The sequence below is a fragment of the Balaenoptera acutorostrata genome, chromosome 4, assembly GCF_949987535.1.
Source record: "Balaenoptera acutorostrata chromosome 4, mBalAcu1.1, whole genome shotgun sequence".
Lineage (NCBI taxonomy): Eukaryota > Metazoa > Chordata > Mammalia > Artiodactyla > Balaenopteridae > Balaenoptera > Balaenoptera acutorostrata.
In genome coordinates, this window is record NC_080067.1 from 95,137,267 (window position 1) to 95,159,931 (window position 22,665).

General features: G+C 38.6%; 1 protein-coding gene across 1 annotated transcript in view; it reads left to right on the forward strand.

Moving 5' to 3' along the window:
• MORC1 (MORC family CW-type zinc finger 1) overlaps positions 1-22,665 on the forward strand; it is a 243,757-nt gene that overhangs the window by 1,207 nt on the left and 219,885 nt on the right. The window contains 1 exon segment of the mRNA XM_057544938.1: positions 830-892. Within this exon segment, the coding sequence (XP_057400921.1) occupies positions 830-892 (63 nt within the window).

Genomic DNA, 22,665 nt, shown 5'->3' on the forward strand with positions numbered 1-22,665 from the left:
GCCAATTCCAAGACATAGTAAACAACGCGTCCATTAGGATACCTTTCAAATGTAAACCAATCAATCCAGAGCTCATACGCCTAGTCACCTCCTTTATCAGGTCCTCACACCCTGGGCTACTATCTGCCAGCCTAATCAGCCCAGGGACAGGTTTCCAGACAACTAGGGATAGCCTCTATGCCCCAGAACCCACTGAAATTATTTAACCTAGCCAGTCCTAAGCCTGCTTACTCTGTCTCTCTCATTTCTTCCCATGAAAACCTAATAAAGACTCTGGTCCATGTTTTCCCCTACTCCCTCTGTCTCCTAACTGACCCTGGTGCTTCTCCCTGTGGCCCTCCATGACGTGGCATGCCCCATCTTCATGGAACTATGAGTAACAAACTATCATTTCAGTGGCAATCATCTCCTGATTTGTTGGCCTTACCATACCTAAATAATGATAAAAACCAATTAAAACAGGGAAAGCATGCTATACTGAGTAGCAAATCATAAGAGGCCATCCCTTGAGGTGTAATTCTTCCATGAGACTTTCCCTGACCTCATCAACTTACAATGAATTTATCCTCCTATGAACATCCAGCATTATTGCCTACGACTCTCATTTGACATTTAAACATGTTCCTTCCTGATACCATATGTCGTTTAAATTTCTTGTGTATATCTTGTTCTTCCAACTGAAATATAAATTTCCTCAGGGTGTAATTCTCAGTATCTTCAACAATAACTGATGAGTTAATGAATGAGTGAACAGATGTAACTTATTAAATTTGATCCAAAACTCACAAAGATCTTACTTTTTTTTCCTTTCTGAACTTTCTCTTTGCAGATAACTTTGTATGACTGTGATGAGCCCCAGATTGCAAAACTGCTAAGCGTTTTCTTCAGACAAGTAAATTTCTAAGCCTAATAAATACCTAATTATTTCCCTGAATTTATAATCGATATAATTTTCTTGAGCATCCATAACTTGTTTGCTATCTGTAGGAAGAGGAAAGTGATATTGGGTGCTAGTTAAGAGCACTGTTTTGGATTCAGACAGACCTACTTTAAATACTAGCTATACTACTTATTAGCTGTGTCTTTGGGCAAGTTACTTGACCTTTTCAATCCTCAGTTTCTTCACCTGTAAAATGGGGATAACAATACGTACATTAGAGGGATTTTATAAGGATTACATACGTAAAGTTGTTAGCATAGTACTGGCATATGGTAGAGGCCAAATAAATAGTGTGACTGTACATGTTGCTTTGCCTGGGATACTCTGTTTACTCCTATTGCTCGAGCACCTCCATTTTACCCAGAGTTTCAAGTTTGGACAATAAATTGGTCTATCAATGAATGTATTTTTAAACTTTTAATGCTGATTACTACTTAAATATATGTGAGATGAATATATATTTATGATTGAATATACATTTATGTTGGGGCTGTGCAGTAATCCTTTCCAATAAAGTCCACCTCATCCCTTTGTCTCCATTGCAGAGAAGCAGAGTATGGTTTAGTGGCCAAGAGCACAGACCTAGGAGCCAAACAGCCTGGTCTTGAATCCCAGCCATGCATGTTCTAATGTGTAACTTTAGACAGTCCATTTACTTAGCATGTATCAGTTTTCTCATCAGTAATATGGGAACAATATAAGCAGTACTTTTATCATACAGTGTCATGAAGCCAAAAGTCTATAACTGTATATATGTAAAAATGCTTACAACAGTGTCTAGCACATAGCAAACCCTCTGTGAGCAGGTATTATTGTTGCTGTCTCTATGTCAGTGGCAACTAAGCTGAAACCAGCTTGTTTCTGTTTCCTGTGAATTGCTATTGGTGTAGAAAGCAGCCCTTATACTGCCCTCAGTTCAGCTAGCAAGTCTGCATGAATGTCTTAGATGATAAAGGTAGAGGAACTTTGTACAATATCATGTGTGATTCTTCAGGATACAGATGTGTTTTGATAATGTTACGGACTGAGTTATACCTCCCCACCCCCTGCCAAATTCATATGTTGAAGCTCTAACCCCTGTGACTATAGTAGGAGATAGCGCCCTTAAGGAGGTAACTAAAGTAAATGAGGTCATAAAGGTGGGATCCTAATTTGATAGAACTGGTGTCCTTTATAGGAAGAGAAAGGGACACCAGAGATCTCTCTCTCTGTGTGTGCATGCATGGAGAAGAGACCTGTGAGGACAAAATGAGAAGGTGACTGCCTATAAGCCAAGAAGATATCTCATCAGATACCAACTCTGAAAGCACCTCAGTCTTGGACTTCTAGCTTCCAGAAATTTGAGAAAATAAATTTATGTTATTTAAGCCACCCAATCTGTGGTATTTTGTTATTACAGCCTATGCAGGCTAATACAGGTGAAAGAGTGTGGTCAAAAGATTAAATGTGGAAAGAAAAATTGTGTATAATTTGGGAATTGGGCTAAGAGCATTGGAGGAGCCCTCTATTTAGGGGAGAATTACTAAGTCAAAGGATGCTAAATGAAAAGTTGGTATTGTAAATGTATGAATCTGTTCAAGGATGATACAAAAAGTGAGGACTGTGGTCAAAGTAGACAGTGCATGTCCTGTTTAAAGGCACTGAAATTCTCATTTTCTAAAGCCCCCATACAGGTTAAATGGAACACATCGATAAGGCACTGGTCCTTTGGCCCTGCTCCAGTGAATGTCTTTGGAAGTACAGGTGAGTGGGATTGTCCTCCGCAGAGCACTGAGGTGGGGTTTCATGGGTGAGTAGAATCTACACAAGCAGAGCAATAGGGAAAGAGGAGGGTTCCAGAGAGGAAGAATGTTACAGAACAGGATACCTACAGAACTGACTGCTAGGGTTGTTATGTGACACAGGTAGATCAGTTTTTTTAGGGTCCTTTTAAGGTAGTCAATTTTGTTAGAGTAGAGGCACCATATAAAGAAGACTGGAAAATAAGAATGGAAAAATTCAGATTGTGTTTGGCTATAAATCCTGGAGTAATACATGTGGAATCAAGTGATTCATTTGAGCAACAGAAAGCTACCATTAAAATAATATTTCCAAATGAATCTCAAGTACCGGTTAAAATGCTTTGGAGGAAGAAGGAATTGGAATGAGTTCCTGTGACTGCACACACTCAAGTAGAGGCTGGTTTGCCACTTAATCAGAGGTGGTATATTGCAAGTAAGCAAATCACCTGGGGACCTTGTTAAGACAGAGTCTGATTCAGCGGGTCTGAGACGAGGTCTGAGGTTCTACATTTTGAACAAGCTGATGCTGCTGATGCTGCTGGTTCCTAACTACACTGTAAGTTGCAAGGAAATAGATGACCTCTGAATTCACTTACAACCTGTAGATCCTTGATTTTACTACCTAGCATGCTGAGAAACAGGCTAAAAATTTGCATTCAATATTAGCTTGAGTCATTCTGCTTGTCTCTATACGTGAAATTATGCATTTCAGAATGCCAGGTCAAACCATGCAAAAAAAGGATTAAACACAGCTCCTTGCCTTGCAATTACCTCACCACACACTGTGAGTTAACAGGAGCAAGGAGAAAATAAGCACAAGATTCCAAAAAGATTGGAACTAGACGAGTTTAGTGATGATGAAAGAAAGATATAAAAGAAAGAACTGTGGGACTTAATCATAGATTAGTTTTGTTTTATTTAAGAATATGGTTTGGCTATGTAGAATCTAAAACAAAAGTCAAACATAAAAACAGAGAGTAGAAAAGTGGTTGCCAGGGGTGGAGGGTGGGGGAAATAGGGAGAGGTTGGTAAACAGGTACAAACTTTTAGCTCTAAGGTGAATAAGTTCTGAGGATCTGATGTATAACATGATGACTATAGCTGATGATACTATGTTGCACAACTGAAATTTGGTAAGAGAGTAGAACTTAAAAGTTCACACCAAAAAAAAAAAAAGAGATGAATATGTGAGGTGATGGATGTGTTTATTAACTAGATGGGGAAAATTCTTTCACAATGTATACCTATATCAAATCACCACAAGGTACACTTTAATCTTACAATTTTGTATGTCAATTATACCTCAATAAAGTTGAAATGAAAAAACATATAATTTGGTCTTACCAATCAATATTATACTTAATCCTACCACATCATCATATAATTTGCATGAAACTGCATGTGAACAAAATACTTTCTCAAATCATTTTTTCCTAGTGGCTCCTTTTAGACCTTGAGGTCATATAGAAAATACTTCATCAGCAGCATGTTAAAAATATTTAAGAATCACAAACTTTCATTTTAAGGAGTTTCCTGCATGGACACCTTTTTACTTTTAGTTCTTTGACATAATCACTTTTATAAAGTTAGTTAAACATTATTATTTTAATATTCATTTAAATCACTCATCAAAAGCACTTACAGGTTGTTTTATCTGTTGGAAAGGGGTGAGGATGACCTTACAGAGGAACTGAGATGAAAGTTGATGGTGAACAGAATTATTCTTAGCATGAACTATTAGGAATGGGTAATTATAAAATAGAACATGGTGTGTTCTTGGATTGGAAGAATCAATATTGTGAAAATGACTATACTACCCAAAACAATCTACAGATTCAATGCAATCCCTATCAAATTACCAATGGCATTTTTTACGGAAGTAGAACAAAAAATCTTAAACTTTGTATGGAGACACAAAAGACCCCAAATAGCCAAAGCAGTCTTGAGGGAAAAAAACGGAGCTGGAGGAATCAGACTCCCTGACTTCAGACTATACTACAAAGCTACAGTAATCAAGACAATATGGTACTGGCACAAAAACAGAAACAGAGATCAATGGAACAAGATAGAAAGCCCAGAGATAAACCCACACACCTATGGTCAACTAATCTATGACAAAGGAGGCAAGGATATACAATGGAGAAAAGACAGTCTCTTCAATAAGTGGTGCTGGGAAAACTGGACAGCTACATGTAAAAGAATGAAATTAGAAAACTCCCTAACACCATACACAAAAATAAACTCAAAATGGATTTGAGACCTAAATGTAAGACCGGACACTATAAAACTCTTAGAGGAAAACATAGGAAGAACACTCTTTGACATAAATCACAGCAAGATCTTTTTTGATCCACCTCCTAGAGTAATGGAAATAAAAACAAAAATAAACAAATGGGACCTAATGAAACTGAAAAGCTTTTGCACTGCAAAGGAAACCATAAACAAGACGAAAAGACAACCCTCAGAATGGGAGAAAATATTTGCAAACGAATCAACGGACAAAGGATTAATCTCCAAAATATATAAACAGCTCATGCAGCTCAATATTAAGAAAACAAACAACCCAATCCAAAACTGGGCAGAAGACCTAAGTAGACATTTCTCCAAAGAAGACACACAAATGGCCAAGAAGCCCATGAAAAGCTGCTCAACATCACTAATTATTAGAGAAATGCAAATCAAAACCACAATGAGGTATCACCTCACACCAGTTAGAATGGGCATCATCAGAAAATCTACAAACAACAAATGCTGGAGAGGGTGTGGAGAAAAGGGAACCCTCTTGCACTGTTGGTGGGAATGTCAATTGATACAGCCACTATGGAGAACAGTATGGAGGTTCCTTAAAAAACTAAAAATAGAATTACCATATGATCCAGCAATCCCACTACTGGGCGTATAACCAGAGAAAACCATAATTCAAAAAGACACATGCACCCCAGTGTTCATTGCAGCACTATTTACAATAGCCAGGTCATGGAAGCAACCTAAATGCCCATCGACAGATGACTGGATAAAGAAGATGTGGTAATATATACAATGGAATATTACTCAGCCATATAAAGGAACGAAATTGGGTCATTTGTTGAGACGTGGATGGACCTAGAGACTGTCATACAGAGTGAAGTAAGTCTGAAAGAGAAAAACAAATATCGTATATTAACGCATATATGTGGAACCTAGAAAAATGGTACAGATGAACCGGTTTGCAGGGCAGAAATTGAGACACAGATGTAGAGAACAAATGTATGGACACCAAGGGGGGAAATCCACGGGGTGTTGGGGGTGGTGGTGTGCTGAATTGGGTGATTACTATTGACATGTATACACTGATGTGGATAAAACTGATGACTAATAAGAACCTGCTGTATTAAAAAAATTTTAAAAATTAAAAAAATAGAACATGATGAATTTACTTTTTTTAAAATGAAAAGGATATTGAATTTTAATAATGGGAGTAGGTCGTAGGATTTTTGTTTATATAAAGTATGTTGACTATAGAATAGTGGAATTTAAGGAAAGAAAAGTGTTCTTTGAAATCATGTATTCCATTGCCTTCATTTTACAAATGAGAAAATCAACGCTCAGAGCATCTGAGTGATTTGCCCATGACCGCTCAGTATTTTAGCAGCGAGGGAGGAATGCAGTTCTCTCTAAGCAGGCCTGAGCTGCTTCCACAACACCATATAGATATATTTTGGATAACCAATAATCTCACCATTACTCAGATTAGATATTATCCCTTAATATGTCCCATCATTTCAGAGGAAAGACGTTAGTGATACCTTTATGTGATCAGAGATTTTACTGAGGAAGAAGGCCTTTAGTTTGTCAATAAAAAATTGCATAGCAAATGAATAAGCAGAAGGATGAAGCAGGGACTTTAGAACCCAGAGGTGACAGTGTAGCAAAGTGCAAAAGCAGAAGTAGCAGGAGATAATCCTGGGACCTGAGGATACTGACTAGTTGGAGGTATTGGGGCAGCAGAATTGGGTGAGAGGGTGGGGCCAATGATCAAAGATCTAGGAAAGCCAGGCAAGTAGTTGAACTTAGTGCCAGAACTTAATTGAACTTAATGTCAGAGTGCAGAGCCAGCACCAGTGGTATGCTGGGGACCAGCTCAAACCAACTATGAGCTGATTATATGTTTCTCCTCCCAATTTGGAGGTTAGTAACATCATAGCAGCAGCTTAAAACTGGTCATGGTGGGAGTATTTACACCATGGAAATCAGCAAACACTACCCAGAAATGTTTTTCTTCCTGGAGAGCCAGTGTAGTGGCATATCTAGACGAAATGTAAGTCTGTGTTCTAGTAGCTGGACTAGACCATGCAGAAGGAAGGAGAAACTGAGAGGAGGGTTGCGGGCATGGAAACCTCCATCACCCTGTGTGTTGAGAAGTTTTAGAGGCATGTTCTCCCTCTATGTTTCACAGTAAATATTAGGTACATGTCCACGACTCCTTAATTTGTGGAACACAGAGATCCTGACCTTCGTATCATTCAATCTGGTGCCATATATAGCATTTTGAATTTGGCTCAATTCCAAAGTGCTTCATAGGATGAGAATGAGCAACCCCATTAGGAAAAGAGTAAGCTAAGAAAAAGAGAGTCTAAACGCTGAAAATAATTCTGTGTTACATTAAACTCTAACATCTGCCATGCCTAAGGCAAGATAAGATTTCTATTAAAAATTACTGTTACATTTACTCCAGTCATACAGAAGGCTCCCAGCAAACTTCACATCATGATTTTCATCACCACCATCAACACATCAACAGCAGCAGCAGCAGCAGAAAGCTCATTTATTGAGCAGTTACCCTAAGCCAAGCCCTATTCTAGCAATCCAATCATTATTTTATTAAGTGGTTACCATGTGCCAGGCTTGTGCTAAATTAGTGGTTCTCGGTTTTCTTGGTCTCAGGACCCCTTTACACTCTTAGAAATTGTTTAAGGCCTCAAAGAAACTTTGTTTATGTGAGCTATAGCCATTGATATTTACTATATTAGAAAGTACATTAAAATAGGTATTTATTAATTCTCTTAACAGTAATAATATAAATCCATTACACGTTAACATAAAACATTTTTATGTGAAAAACTTTTTTCCAAAGCAAATAAAGTTAGTGAGAAGAGAGTCATTGTTTTATAATCTTGCAAATCTCTTTAATAGAAGGCAGCTGGATTTTCTCATGTCTGCTTCCTCATTCTATCTACTGCAATATCTCTCACCGTCTAGTTTCTGGAAAATTCCATCCTGCACTCATGTGAGAATGAGATAAAAAAGGCAAATAGTGTCCTAGTATTTTTACTAAAATAGTTTTGACCTCATGACCCCCCCCGCCAGAGTCTTGGGGATCCCTTAGGAGTCCCCAGACCATGCTTTAAAAACTTCTGTACTAAACTGGATATGGAAGAGTGGCGTCAAACTTCTCCCACCCTCACAGAACTTACATTCCAAGTCTCATTCTCTTATATGCCGTATTTAAGCTCACAACAACCCTATGAAATGGCTGCTTTATTGCTTCCATGTCCCACATGAGGAAACTGAGGACCAGAGAAAATATAATATTGAGGTACTATTGGCAGAATTCAAAATGGCAGAGCTGGCACTCCATCCAGAGATGATGCTCGTATCTACTACATAACCTGCTTCCTAAAGCACAACACAAGGAGTGAATTTCTTACCCACTTTTCAAAAGTTCCACCTAGGTAAGAAAGTGTAATCATCTTTTGAAGAGATCCTTTACAAGACAACTCCCAATCCAGGGTATTCTGTCACAACTGAAAGTATTATCCCAAGGCAGGCCTTTCTTTTTTGGAATGATTGCAAGCGTTTGGGATGGCTGATGTACTCTCAGAATTTGGAAGTGGAGGAGAAGAATGTGTATGGGAGACCTGGCCGGGAAACTGCAGTCTTTGAACCAAGCCCAGCAGTACTGAGAGTTAAAATAGGAAAAGGTTGTTTGTTGTTTCCAGTCAGCCAGAAGAGTGAGCTGCCATGGCCCACAGGACTCTCTACTTCCCCAAAGATTCATTCCTGGCTGCAGAGATATGGTGACACAAGTTAATAGCTTTTCTCTGCTGAGATCAGACAATAGATCTGGGTGCTACCTATCACTGTACTTATGGGGAATAATGAATTACAGACGTCATTATTGTCAGATGACCCAGCGATGAAACAGAAAATAACTGTGACATCATCATAATTTATTGAAAAAAAATCCTCAGGAGTTTTATAAATAAAACTCTCTTTACATATAATCTCTACTTTCTACTACCTCAGTACCATGTAATGAGCTTCTTGGGTATAACTACCATAGAATTCTTTCAAGAATTACAAGGTCTGTGAGACTTCCTTGGTGGCGCAGTGGTTAAAGAATCCACCTGCCAATGCAGGGGACTCTTGTTCGATCCCTGGTCCGGGAAGATCCCACATGCCTCAGAGCAACTAAGCCCATGTGCCACAACTACTGAGCCTGCATGCCACAACTACTGAAGCCCGCACGCCTAGAGCCCATGCTCTGCAACAAGAGAAGCCACCGCAATGAGAAGCCCGTGCACCGCAATGAAGAGTAGCCCCGCTCACCGCAACCAGAGAAAGCCCACGCGCAGCAACAAAGACCCAACGCAGCCAAAATAAATAAAATTAATTAATTAATTTAAAAAAGCCCCAAACCTTCAATGGCTCTTACTACACGCAAGATGAAGTCTGAAAAGTCTTTGGTGATTTGCCTCTGACTCATTTTTTCCAGCCTCTCTCATCCTTGGCCACTCCTCCAAGAGCACTGTTGTCATTCTACAGTGACTCTGCTTTCTCTTGCACAGGCTGGAAAGTCCAATCCCTAATTTTCACCCCATAATCTCCTTACCTATCTTCAAGACTTAATTTAGGGAGCACATTTTCTCTAAAGCTTACATCAGTTTAAAAAGCTGAGTTTATTTATTCATTTAACAGAGAATTCATTGAATGCCTATGTTATGCCAGAAACTGCTCTAGGGGTAGGGGGTGCTGCTGTCATCAAGGGAGAGACCAAATTCTTATTCTCAATATTACAGAATAGTGTCGGGGAAATGGGTAGACGAAGGGACTTTCATATAATAAAAGAATATGTAATAATAAGTAAATTATAAGTAAATAAATAAATGAGAGCAAAAAAAATAAGAGGATTTCATATGATGCTACAAAAAATAATAAGAAATAAAAAGGCAACATAACAGAGACTAGGGGAGAGTTAAGTGTGGCAGTGTGTTAGGCAGAACTATGAGACCCCAAAGATGTCCACACTGTAATCCTGGGAATCTGTGATCATGTTATCTTACATGGCAAAAGGGATGTTGCAGATGTGATTAAGATTAAGAACGTTGATATGGGGAGATTATGCTGGATTATTCAGGTGCATCCAGTCTAATCACAAGTCCTTAAAAAGGGAGAACATTTCCCAGCTCTGGTCAAAGTGTGAGGGGAGAAGAGAGAGAGAGCTCTAGAGAGAGAGAATGATGATGAATAAAGGGGGAAAGGATGCAACATTGCTGGGTTTGAGGATGGAAGAAAGGGACCATGAGCCAAGGATTTCCTAGAATCTGGGAAAGACAAGGAAACAGATTCTCACCAAGATTGTTCCGAAAGAAACACAGCCCTGCTGATATTTGACAGCTGTGAGATGGGTGTTGGACTTCTGACCTACTGAACTGTAAGATTATAAATTCATATTGTTGGAATATTACTCAGCCATAAAAAGCAACAAATTGAGTCATCACTTCGTTATTTGTAGTGAGATGGATGGACCTAGAGTCTGTCATACAGAGTGAAGTAAGTCAGAAAGAGAAAAACAATACTGTATGCTAACACATATATATGGAATCTAAAAAAAAAAAAATGGTTCTGAAGAACGTAGGGGCAGGACAGGAATAAAGACGCAGATGTAGAGAATGGACTTGAGGATATGGGGAGGGGGAAGGGTAAGCTGGGACAAAGTGAGAGAGTGGCATGGACATATATACACTACCAAATGTAAAATAGATAGCTAGTGGGAAGCAGCCGCATAGCACAGGGAGATCAGCTTGGTGCTTTGTGACCACCTAGAGGGGTGGGATAGGGAGGGTGGGAGGGAGGGAGACACAAGAGGGAGGGGATATGGGAATATATGTATATGTATAGCTGATTCACTTTGTTATACAGCAGAAACTAACACACCATTGTAAAGCAGTTATACTGCAATAAAGATGTTAAAAAATAAATTCATACTGTTGAAGCCTCTACGTCTGTAAACTAATGCAGTTAGCTACTTAAGACCAGTTGGTCAGGGATGCTTTCACTGAGGAGGAACACTTGAGCTTAGATCTAAATGATAAGAAGAAGCCAACGTTGTGAACCTCATGGGAAAAAGAATCCAGGCAGAGGGAAGTGTAAGTCTCTGAGGTTGGAGCAGACTTGGCATGCTTTACAATAATGGTGAAGGCCAGTGTGACTGGAACATGTCATGAGTGGGAGCCCAGGATGAGATCGGAGGTACAGGCAGACACCAGGCCATCGAGAGCCTTCTGCTGCTATAACTACCACTGTGGCACTTTCATCACCCCAGCTTACACATAGGGAGACCTCTCATTACACTTGTGTCCCTTGAGATCCTTAACAGCAGGGACTGCTCCCATTCATCTCTGACACTCAGCACAAAGTAGTGGTAGTGGTTCACACATAGCAAGTCACAAATGTATAGCTGTGGGGTCAATGTTTGAGATTCTTTAGAAAAACAGAACAATAGTAAGATTAATCTCTGTTGTTTTGGAAATATCCACACTTGGGAGCCCCCTGAGTTTTAATTTCTTCCTGCTTGTCATCATTTGGGTAACCATTTTATGGTACATTAAGGGAAAATGATCTATGTTGGTCTGTGAACTACAAAGCAGAAATTCAGGTTATAAAATTGTTGACTGGGGTCCTTAGCGGAAATGTTTTCAACACTGTTATCATAATCAGGTATATTTATAGCTTAAAAAAGGAAGTATCCCTTGTGTGTTTATAAGATGAAGAATTTTCCTAATAGTTAAATCTATTTTGGAAAACAAAGTGGAGATACGTGCATTCCATTACTGCAAGCAAGAATTTGTAGAAAGCCTATTTTGTGCCAGAAGCTCATCTCGTGCAAGCCCTGCTCCACCCCACTGAGGCCGGTGCACTTATCATTCCTGTTTCACAGATGGCAAACTCAGCCACAGCGGGAATAAGTGACATGACCAAGGAGACAATGCTAGCCAAGGAACCATGACCCCAGGCTTCTGGCTCCAGACTACATTCTTAAATACCAGACTACATTCTTCCCATCCCTCAAGGAAGAGGCAGAACTAGGAGTTAAACTTTAAGCCTCTCAGGAAAAATGTCAGAGAGCTGTGTATGGTAAATTTAAAGGTTTCTAAAATTTCAACTGTACTACAAGTCATTTTTTTCCTCTCTGTAGTTACTGCCTGGATTAAAGATCATCAAAGAACCCCTTTTAAAATATACTTCTGATGGAGCAAAAGAGGGTAGGCCTAAGAAGGCGTACCTTTCCTGAAACTGTCTGCTAAAAAATAATTAGCTTGTTTTGTAACATTATGATCAGAAGGAGAAAATGCAGCTGCTTTTGTCACTGTGATGGATGGCATAAAATATTTTGAATTTAGATAATTTATTTTATTTTTTATTTTTACATTTGAACTGCCATCCAAGACAATTCCAATTTGTGATGTAATCTCCAAAGATTTGTTTTTTGTCTCTAATTTGAAGGAGTCTGGCAATATCTCTGCTTCAGATGGGTAGTTTATATATTTAACCAGTCAATGCTAAATTACTTCCAATAAAATTCATTCAGGCTGCCGCTATCATTGAAGATAATATATATATATATTCTCTGCTGGTTCAGTTGCCTAAGATGTCCTAGATCAGTTTGAAGAAAATAAATAGAATAAGTAAAATCAACACATGAAAATAAATAACTTCATTTTTAATTTGTTCTATATGTACAGTACTCCCATTCATTAGTTATTCTATTTAAATTATAATGAATTGGCACAGGAGGATGGATGTCTTTTGAGATTGGGTCTGCTGTGTGGATGAAGCTAAAGGCTAGAAATGAAAAAAAATGTTATTGAGTTCTTACTCAGTTCTCTTATTGATTCACTGGATAAATTATATTGCATCTTATTTGTTTGTCCGGCCGCTGATACAAGAAGGTGCCTTAGTTCGTTTGTGCTGCTATAACAGAACACCATAAACAATGGAAATTTATTTCCCATGGTTCTGGAGCCTGGGAAGTTTAAAATCAAGGTGCCAGTAGATTTGGTGTCTGGTGAGAGCCTGGTTCTTGGATCCTAGATGGCCATCTTGCTGTGTCCTCACATAGCAGAAAGGGAAAGGGAGATCTCTGGGGTCTTTTTCATAAGGGCACTAATCCCATTCATGAAAGTTCCACTCTCTGACCTCCTCACCTCAAAGTTCCCACCTCCAAACCCATTACATTGGGGATTAGAACACAACATATGAATTTTGGGGGAGTCACAAACGTTCAGTCTATAGCAAAGGCTAACAGGAAACTCTTGTGAATACTACTTACCTCCCTGATAGTCATCTTCTTAACAGTAGCAATTGATTCATCAAATTTTCACTGCATACCAGGCACCGTCCTGGATATTGGTGGAGTTGCAAATACAAATCTCATGTAAATCTTGATCTTAAAACACTTATACTACAATAGTGTAATAGTATAAATTTATACTATAATAATATTAGTATAAGTATATACTGTAAGTATAAAATATAGTATCATAGAAAAGCTGTCATTATAGTGATGGCATATACATGTTATTCTTACATGTCCTTTGAAACCTAAATCTAAAGCTATCTCCTCAGTGAAGCTTTCCCTGACACCCCCAGGCTGAGTAAGCTGTCTATCCTCTGTGCACACATGATTTGTAAATTGAGTTTCTGTAATTCATCTGTATTAATACAGTGGATACTCATCTCTCTTCCTGAATTTAAAGCTCTGTGGAGAAAGGAGTGTGTCTCAGTCCTCTGTACCTCTACCTTGACTAGGCCAAAGAAAGATGGCCATGGTGTTTGTTAAATAAGTAAATAAATGAATCAATAAATGATGCAAAGTATACTGCAAGAGTATTTGAGGAGAGTAGAGGAAATAATAGGAGAGGGGCCAGGTCATGGGGAGCTTTGAGTTCTGGGCAACAGAATTCAGGAGCAAAATTGTGATACAGTGAAAAGGGCATGAACTGTCATGAAACCTTTGGCAAGGTAAGAATAATAGCTAACTTTTTTTTTTTTTTAGAATAGCTGACTTTTATTGAGTGTTTATTTACATGCCAGGCAGTGTTCTAAGTGCTTTATGTATATCATTTTAAGTATTCCTCACATTAAGTAAGTCCAATTATTCCCATACTACAGAAGAGGAAACTGAGGCCCAGAGACGTAATTAATTCCACAAGATGGCATAGCTAGCAATGGTGAAGGCAGTATTTAAATGTAGACATTCTAATTACTATTTTAGAGCTACCTCTAGTTAGCTCTATCTGGGGAATATATCTAAGCCTTATTTTTTTTCTTTAAGATGGGATCTGCAGGACCTATCTTATCAGAATGTTATCATAATTTAATAAAGTATATAAACTGTCTAGTATAGTACACAGCAAAGTCTATGTCAATAAAAAAACATGTTACTTCCTACCCTCTTCATCAGTCAAAAGTTTTAAAACAACAACAGGTTTTTGAGCAGGATATATAACAATATTAGAACCATGCTTCTCATGAATTTCACTGAGGAACACTTGGAATTATTTCCTTGGACCAGTTTAGCATTGGAACATCCACTGGGAAAGTATGAAACAGAATTACAGGAATACTAGAGGGTAGAGTGTCCAAGAGACCGTTAAAAGGGTCAGTCTGATCTTTGGCATATTTGTTGACTGGTTCTATAAAAATGCAGGAAAACTTAACAGATACTGTTTAGGTAATAAGAGCGAAGTTGGTGAGCCTCAAATTTGCACTGAAGTCTCAGGGAAGTCTGAATTTAGTGGGAATATCATTATCAGTCAATTCCACTTAAATACTGTGCCTATTTAATCAATCAGACAAAGAGGGAAAATCAACATGGTTCCCTTTAGACCTTAAAATGAAAACCTACTTAGAAGAATTCAGAGTCACCACAGCAGTTATGTTCTTAATGCTGCAGTAGAACATGTAAACACCCAGCCATGGAGATCATGTAGAGGCTCAGGAAGTGAGGAAAAGTGTCATCTCTGGTCCTCTCTATTTTTCCTAATATTGTCCAGATTGCTTTAGTTTGTTCTGGTCTCTTAAAAATGTTGAAAGAGTCTTCAGTCTTTAAAAAGGCAGATTTTACATACAATTTATAAATTAGATACAGACATAAAGGACTCACCCACCCCTACCAAAAAAAAAAAATCACTATGTCAATTCACATACCACTGGGAAAATAATCAGTTAAAGTGAGTCAGCCAGATAATTGGTACCTCAATATGATCAATATCTTTAAGCCCTGAATTCAGAGTTCTTGTAGTCTAAGGCAATTTTGTATGCAGATGCTAAATATGTATTACCTGGGTTTTCTTAAATCCTATCTGTACAACTGAATACTCACCTCTTCCTGCTCAGCTATGTGGACGTTAACTACTAGATTTCTACATAAATTATTTTAGGTGGACCTAGGTTGTTTTTGTTTTGTTTGTTCATTTTCTGACATCCTGTTAATTTCTAATAATTTCTTAAAATTGTTTAGACAAGAAACCGCCTTTCCATGCTTGTTTGATCAGATAACAACCGAATTGCAGAATTGCTTCTTAGTGTTATCTAAATCAAAATCAACTTGGCAGCTAACTTATAATTTCCCATTATTAGTGCCCCACAAGCCACCAAGCTTCTTTCTCGTGGTGTACTGAATAAAATGAATGGATGAAAGTCTTTTTCTTTTTTTTCCCACCATATGTTGCTCCAATCACAGCTCGGTGAGTGTGTGTGTGTGAATGTGTGTAGACAATCTAAATAACTTAAAATAGGTTGTAGTAGTTAATTTTATGTGTCAACTCAGCTGGGCCACTCTGCCCAGATATGTGGTCAAACATAATTCTGGGTGTTTCAGCAAGGGTGTTTTTGGATGAGATTAACACTTAAATTGGTGGACTTTGAGTAAAGCAGATTGCCCTCCATAATGTGGGTAGGCCTCATCCAATCAGTTGAAGGCCTGAATAGAACAACAGGCCGACCTCTTCTGAGCAAGAGGGAATTCTACCAGCACATGGCCTGAGGACTTAGACTGCAAGATTGGCTCTTCCATTATTTTCTAGCCCAATGGCCTTTAGACCTGAATTGCAACGTTGGTTCTTTTCTTGTCTCCAGTCTGCTAACCTACCCTGTAGTTCTGGACTTGCCAGCATCTGTAAACATGAGTCAGTTCTTTAAAATAATTCTCTTTATATTTATATACACATTCTATTGATTCCAACTCTCTGGGAAACCCTGACCAATACATAGGCATTCTCTAATTTTTTATTAAACAATCAAAGAGTAGAACTTTGTGGTAGCAAAATGTATATTATTGTTGTCAAATTTGTTTCTTAGTGCAAAACCAAATGATTCATTTTCTTTCTTTTGTCCATTCGGTTGTGTTTTCATTTAAAAATCTACGTTTATATGTATTAGAAATGAATAACAGTTAACACAATAAATTATGTATTAGCCTCAGATTTCTCACTGAGAATACCTCTAAGGGATGGGATAAGAAATGCAGAATATTGAGTAGCTGCTGGTGCCCTTTTGGAGAAGAAAGTGCTGGGCCAGAGTCTATACAGTGCAGCTTCTTGGCATCTGATTTTTGTTGCTGAAAAAGTGCTTAAGACTGTTTTAAGACCACATAAGACCAACTATGGTCTTGTGGGAGATGCTTCTATTTACCAAAAGAAATCCCTGCAGAGACCAATTGACCTAGGTATACAGAGAAATAGACTTCTGAAGGCAAAAAGTCCACTTATCTGTGATTACGGGGGGCAGTCTTGGTGACTGGGTGTATCATCTCTCAGTACTTCTCAAGCTAGAGTACTGAAGTATTCCATGGATATATGGGAAACTATAGGATAAATGTAGTCCAGTTTTCTGTAGAGTCAATTTTTCAGCTTTATTGGAAAGATTAATAAAAGCACATGGCCAGTAAGTTTAAAATGTTATTTCTTTCAGTTTTTTACAGCTGCAGAAAGTTTATTAGTGGTTACTAGGGGCTGGGGCATGGGGGGGATGGGGAGTGACTGATAATGGATGTGAGATTTCTTTAAAATTATTTCATAGTGAAACAAACATAAATATATTACGGACCAGAATGCAAAACTTGCACAAATTTTACAAAATTGCTAAGGAAGACTTACAGATACGTGGCTAATCATCATCTGTTTCCCAGTATGAGTTAAGATTTTATTCTCTATTGCCCATAGCAGTACAGCTTTTTTTTTTTTTAACTTATTTATTTTACTTATTTACTTTTGGCTGCATTGGGTCTTCATTGCTGCATGTGGGCTTTTCTAGTCGTGGCGAGCAGGGGCTACTCTTGGTTGCGGTGTGTGGGCTTCTTGTTGCAGTAGCTTCTTTTGTTGCGGAGCACGGGATCTAGGCACGCGGGTTTCAGTAGTTGTGGCGCACCGGCTTAGTTGCTCTAGGGCATGTGGGATCTTCCTGGACCAGGGCTTGAACCCGTGTCTCCTGCATTGGCAGGTGGATTCTTAACAACTGTGCCACCAGGGAAGTCCAGCAGTACAGCGTTGATTAAAAACACTTTCAAAAATATGGTCTTGGAATAGACTGGCTTTAGGAAATGACAAGTATTGAAGAAAAGAGGAGAGGATGAGCTCCATTTGAGAGATCCCATTTCCTTCCTTGAATTAAAAGTGAACTAACTCTCCCAAAGAAGAGGCAATAGAAAGCAGGAGCTACGAACAGAGAGTTTTTTTTTCTTTTGGACAGTTTTTTTTTTGTTGTTGTTGTTGTTTTGGCTGTGTTGGGTTTTCGTTGCTGTGCCCGGGCTTTCTCTAGTTGCGGTGAGTGGGGGCTACTCTTAGTGAGTGTGCGGGCTTCTCATTGCTGTGGCTTCTCTTATTGCGGAGCATGGGCTCTAGGCCTGCAGGCTTCAGTAGTTGTGGCATACAGACTCTAGAGCAGAGGCTCAGTAGTTGTGGCACACGGGCTTAGTTGCTCTGCAGCATGTGGGATCTTCCCGGACCAGGGCTCGAACCCGTGTCCCCTGCATTGGCAGGCGGATTCTTAACCACTGCACCACCAGGGAAGTCCGGACAGACAGTTTTAATGACACTACTGTTTTGTTTTATAGTTCCTTTTCCCATGAAAGCCCCTTTTTGGTAAATGTTATTACTACAGTCTCTATTTTAGTTCTCATTTTAAGAGCTACCATTTATTGAGAACTTCTAATTCTAGGTCTATATGTGGATTTTCATATTTACTCCTTTCAACAGCTCCATGAGGCAGACATAATAAATAACCTAGTAGACGGTATGGATTTGCTCTCAGGTCTCCAAAGCTGGTTGTTTGGGTACATTGCCACTTTTTGGCTCCCTCTATTCTTGCTATCCTGGTTTAACCAGCAAAGCACATTTACTGGGCAGTAGACGTGTCAAGGGTGAAAGTATTCACATTCAGATAATACTGTGCTGTTGTTTTCAAAGCAGTCCATGTTTCATGAGCCTGCAACAAAAGGAAACTCAAGTCACGATCTCTGAGTATTTAGAACACATGTTGCATCAATTATTCTGATTATCATGCAGGTATTCTCAAAAGAGTGAGAGAAATACAGTGGAAGAATAATACGGAGTAAGGTTTGGTTTTCACACTTTTAGCGACCTGTTTACTTCAGTGCTCAAATGTTTTGCAGTATGTGCGGGGCCACAGTATGAACAAATGTAGTAGGGTCTTGTTACATTATGGTATCTGTCAGTTGATTACAACAATGGTCTACAATTATAGGCAGGAGTGTACTTGAAAATTTCAATATTCCATAAAAAAGACACAGTCTACCAGCTTATGTAATTATTTAATTTGCCGAATAAACAAATGTCTTGTTTTAATACTTCTACATGATGCCTGTTGGAGAAAAACAGGTATAAAACTAAATGCATTATTCAAGCTGGTGGTTTTCATCAACAAATGCTAAGCAGAAACTGATCCTAGTGGATGAGCTAAAACACAGCCAAGCAGAATAAGGATAGGACCCAGGCCCCAGAAGAACAAGGACTTCAATTTCTTTATGACATTATACAACCCTCATGCCTGGTGATAGTGAGAGCCTGATACATGTGAAAAGAAAGAAAAATAAGTGAAGGAATTAATTAATTTATTAATTGTACATTTTTGTTTTCTAAGTTGCTAAATTGTAGAGGGAAATCATGAATAATTGAAATTCTCAGATAATTCAGCAATTTCATTTGACCCAGAGTTTCAATGTCATCTTCCATCAAAAAGGTAAGCATGAAATAAAACTGGCTAATGAAGTTTCTTCTTTATTTCTCTTGGGGTGAGAATATAAGTAAATAGGAAAATGTACAAGAAGCAAGCAAATGAAGGAATGACATTAAAGGCTTAGATAATTATCATGGAGGAAAATTAGTTACTGAACAGGTAAGGGGGAACTGAAATGTGATCATGATCCATCCATCTACCTACCCAAACGTGTAATAATTAATTCACTGAAACTTGAGAATAATGATCTTGATGGATAAGACAAGCACCTTACCTTTGTAGTCTAGCTAGGGAGATTGGGTACACAAGACAAATAATTCCAGGGTGACATTTGAGAGCTATTCACATGTGAACAGCCTGCAAAGGGGAGAGAAAAAGGAAGGACAAATGCCTTCCTGGGAAGAAGGAAAAAGCTTCAGAAAGGAGGGATATTTGATTTTAATCTTGAAAGAGGAGGTGGAATTTACCAGACGAAAGCCACTTCATGGGGAGGGAAGAGCAGGTGTAGGTCAGGGCAGCTAGAGAGAAAAAATAGGAATTGGGCTGGTGGTATGTTAATGCCCGCTGAAGCCATGCCTATTTAAAAAGAGAGATGGTGAGTACGTATAACTGAATCACTCTGTTGTACACCTGAAACTAACACAACATTGTTAATCAACTGTACTCCAATATAAAATAAAAAGTTTAAAAAATAAAAAAATTAAATTAAAAAAAATAAAATAAAAAGAGAGATGGTAAAAAGCCATTTGTTTCTAATGCAAATACCTGATCAACCAGTGTGTTTCGCCATGTATTCAGACTGTGATCTGGGTTCCAGTAATCCTGCAAATATATGTGTCTTTTGAGATGTAGGAACTGGTTTGATGATGGGTCCTCCAATAAAAATGGTGCTCCCAGCGCTCCTGTAATTGAGTCCAAAAGCACAGCATCTCTTAAGGCAATGTTTTACATTTCAGTGTTTCCTCTTAAAGAAACTGTGTCCTTTTAAAGCAGCTGTGGTCTTTGGGAGGATGGACAACTGAGAAAGAAACTCTGGAAAAGCTATGCCCAGTGGGAGAAGGCTGCTCCTCAGTCCCTTGGCATCATTGTACTGTCACAACCCTATGTGACCTGCATATCGTACAGCATGAAAACCAGTGCCGTGTGGTGGTGGAGAAGATTTTCAGTGTTTCTGTTCACGCATGGGAGCCTGCAGACTTATATTCAAATTTCAGCTCTGTCACTTTTTTAGGCAAGTTGCTTAGTTTCTCTGAGCTCTAGATTTATTGTCTGTAAAGGGTACAATAATAATAAAAACAATAATAACACAGTAAGACAATAACAGCCTTACTATAAGGATTGGATACATTAATAGATATAAACCACTTGGTTCAAACCTGGAAGTCTACAATCTTATTCCTGCTTTCCTAGCCTTCCAAAATAGAACATATCTTTCATTTTGAAGTAGACTGACCCAAATCTGACACTGTAGTTAAAATTGTTAACATTGATAGAGCCTTCTTTAAATCAAGCAGGCTTGCATTTTCTATCTTCTTCCCACTCTAGAATTAAGAAAAAAACTAATTTTTAAAACCCATACTTCTTTAGGATCTTGAAATTTTAACAGTCTGTATTGTGCTTTCATTCTTAAAAAAACTGCAATCACGTTCAGAGTTGTAACTTGAATCAATATAAAGGAAGAACATACTCCTGACTTATTCATGATAATATAATCTGTTCATTGCTGTGATAAAGAAGCATTTATTAAGAATCAAATTGTAATTAGACACTCTACATCTTCATCATCAACAAGCCTTCATTGACCAATAATCTCTATAGATCAGGGTTACAGTGAGTTTGCTATAAGATATGAAACCTCCATTCTATAGGAGAGGGGATGGAGGGTCCAAGATACAAAATAAAACAAGGCAACACAGGATTTGATTGTGCTAAGGGAGTTTAGGGGAAGGTGTTGATATGAAGCATTGGAGCACTGGAGCACAAGCAGACATTTTCATGGTCAGGGAAATTGCTTAGCCTATTCCTTGAAGAAAAGAATATATTTAGCATAATGGGAGAAGGGGCAAGTCTTTTAATTTGAAGCTGAAAGAATGATGTGAACAAAGGTATGACATTAGGAATCTAAAGACCAATGTCTGAAAACAATGGTTAGAGGTGGCTGGATTAGAATTTTAAATAAATAAATAAATAAATAAATAAATAAATAAATAAAATTAGTTAACATTTATTGAACATTATGCTGAATGTTTTACCTGAATTACCTTGTTTAATACTCACAACAAACCTAAGAAGTGGTACTGTCTACTTTATTATGTAGACAAGGAAACTAAGGCACAGAAAAGTTACATAATATGTTCAAGGCTACACAGCTAGTGGGAAGGGGAGATGGAATTCTCTCTTCAGAGCCACTGCACTATATTATTACTAAGAGAGATGAATGCTTAGGGCCAGATAACAGTAACAATAATTATAAAAATATTTTGTATTTACAGAAAAAAGGAAATAATCATTCTTTACACATTCCTTATGATCTCATGCTTTCCCAAGCTTGGCCTTGAGCTCTAAGCAGCATTCTAGTTATCAGCTCTATTATTTCTAGTTTAATTTGTCAATCTAGTAAGCTCTAGTTCTAAACAGATATTGAAAATGATAGCCTCGGGCTTCCCTGGTGGCGCAGTGGTTGAGAATCTGCCTGCCAATGCAGGGGACACGGGTTCGAGCCCTGGTCTGGGAAGATCCCACATGCCGCGGAGCAGCTGGGCCCGTGAGCCACAACTACTGAGCCTGCGCGTCTGGAGCCTGTGCTCCGCAACAAGAGAGGCCGCGACAGTGAGAGGCCCGCGCACCGCGATGAAGAGTGGCCCCCGCTCGCCGCAACTAGAGAAAGCCCTCGCACAGAAACGAAGACCCAACACAGCCAAAAATAAATAAATAAAGGAGTTCCTTTAAAAAAAAAAAGAAGGAATGAACTCTTAAGGTTATACAAATTTTGTGCCATAAGACCTCCACTTGCCTCACCCTGGTTCCTACTCTGATAACCATCATTGCATGGAAAGACAAGCAATAAATAATCCTTGCCACTAAGGAACTCACATTATATTCAGAGTTTTAAAATAATTATAAAAAGATATATTGTGACTAGATATCTGAAGGGGGAGTGATTAATTCCAATATTGGCAGGCAGACATCACAGAGAAGTTGGTTTTGAGTTAACCTTCGAAGGATGTAAAGTTTCCACAGCCAGGCGGAAGGGAGTGGACGCAAAGAGCATACATGTCAGGCTGAAGACGCTTGGAGAGCCGAGGAACAGAGGCGCAGAGTGAGGCGCGTGTTCAGTGACCCTCGCTTTGCCAATGTGATTGAGAGGTAGGGGTGTTTGTGGTGTAGATGTGTCAGAGATAATGTTGGAAAGATAAGCTGGAGCTC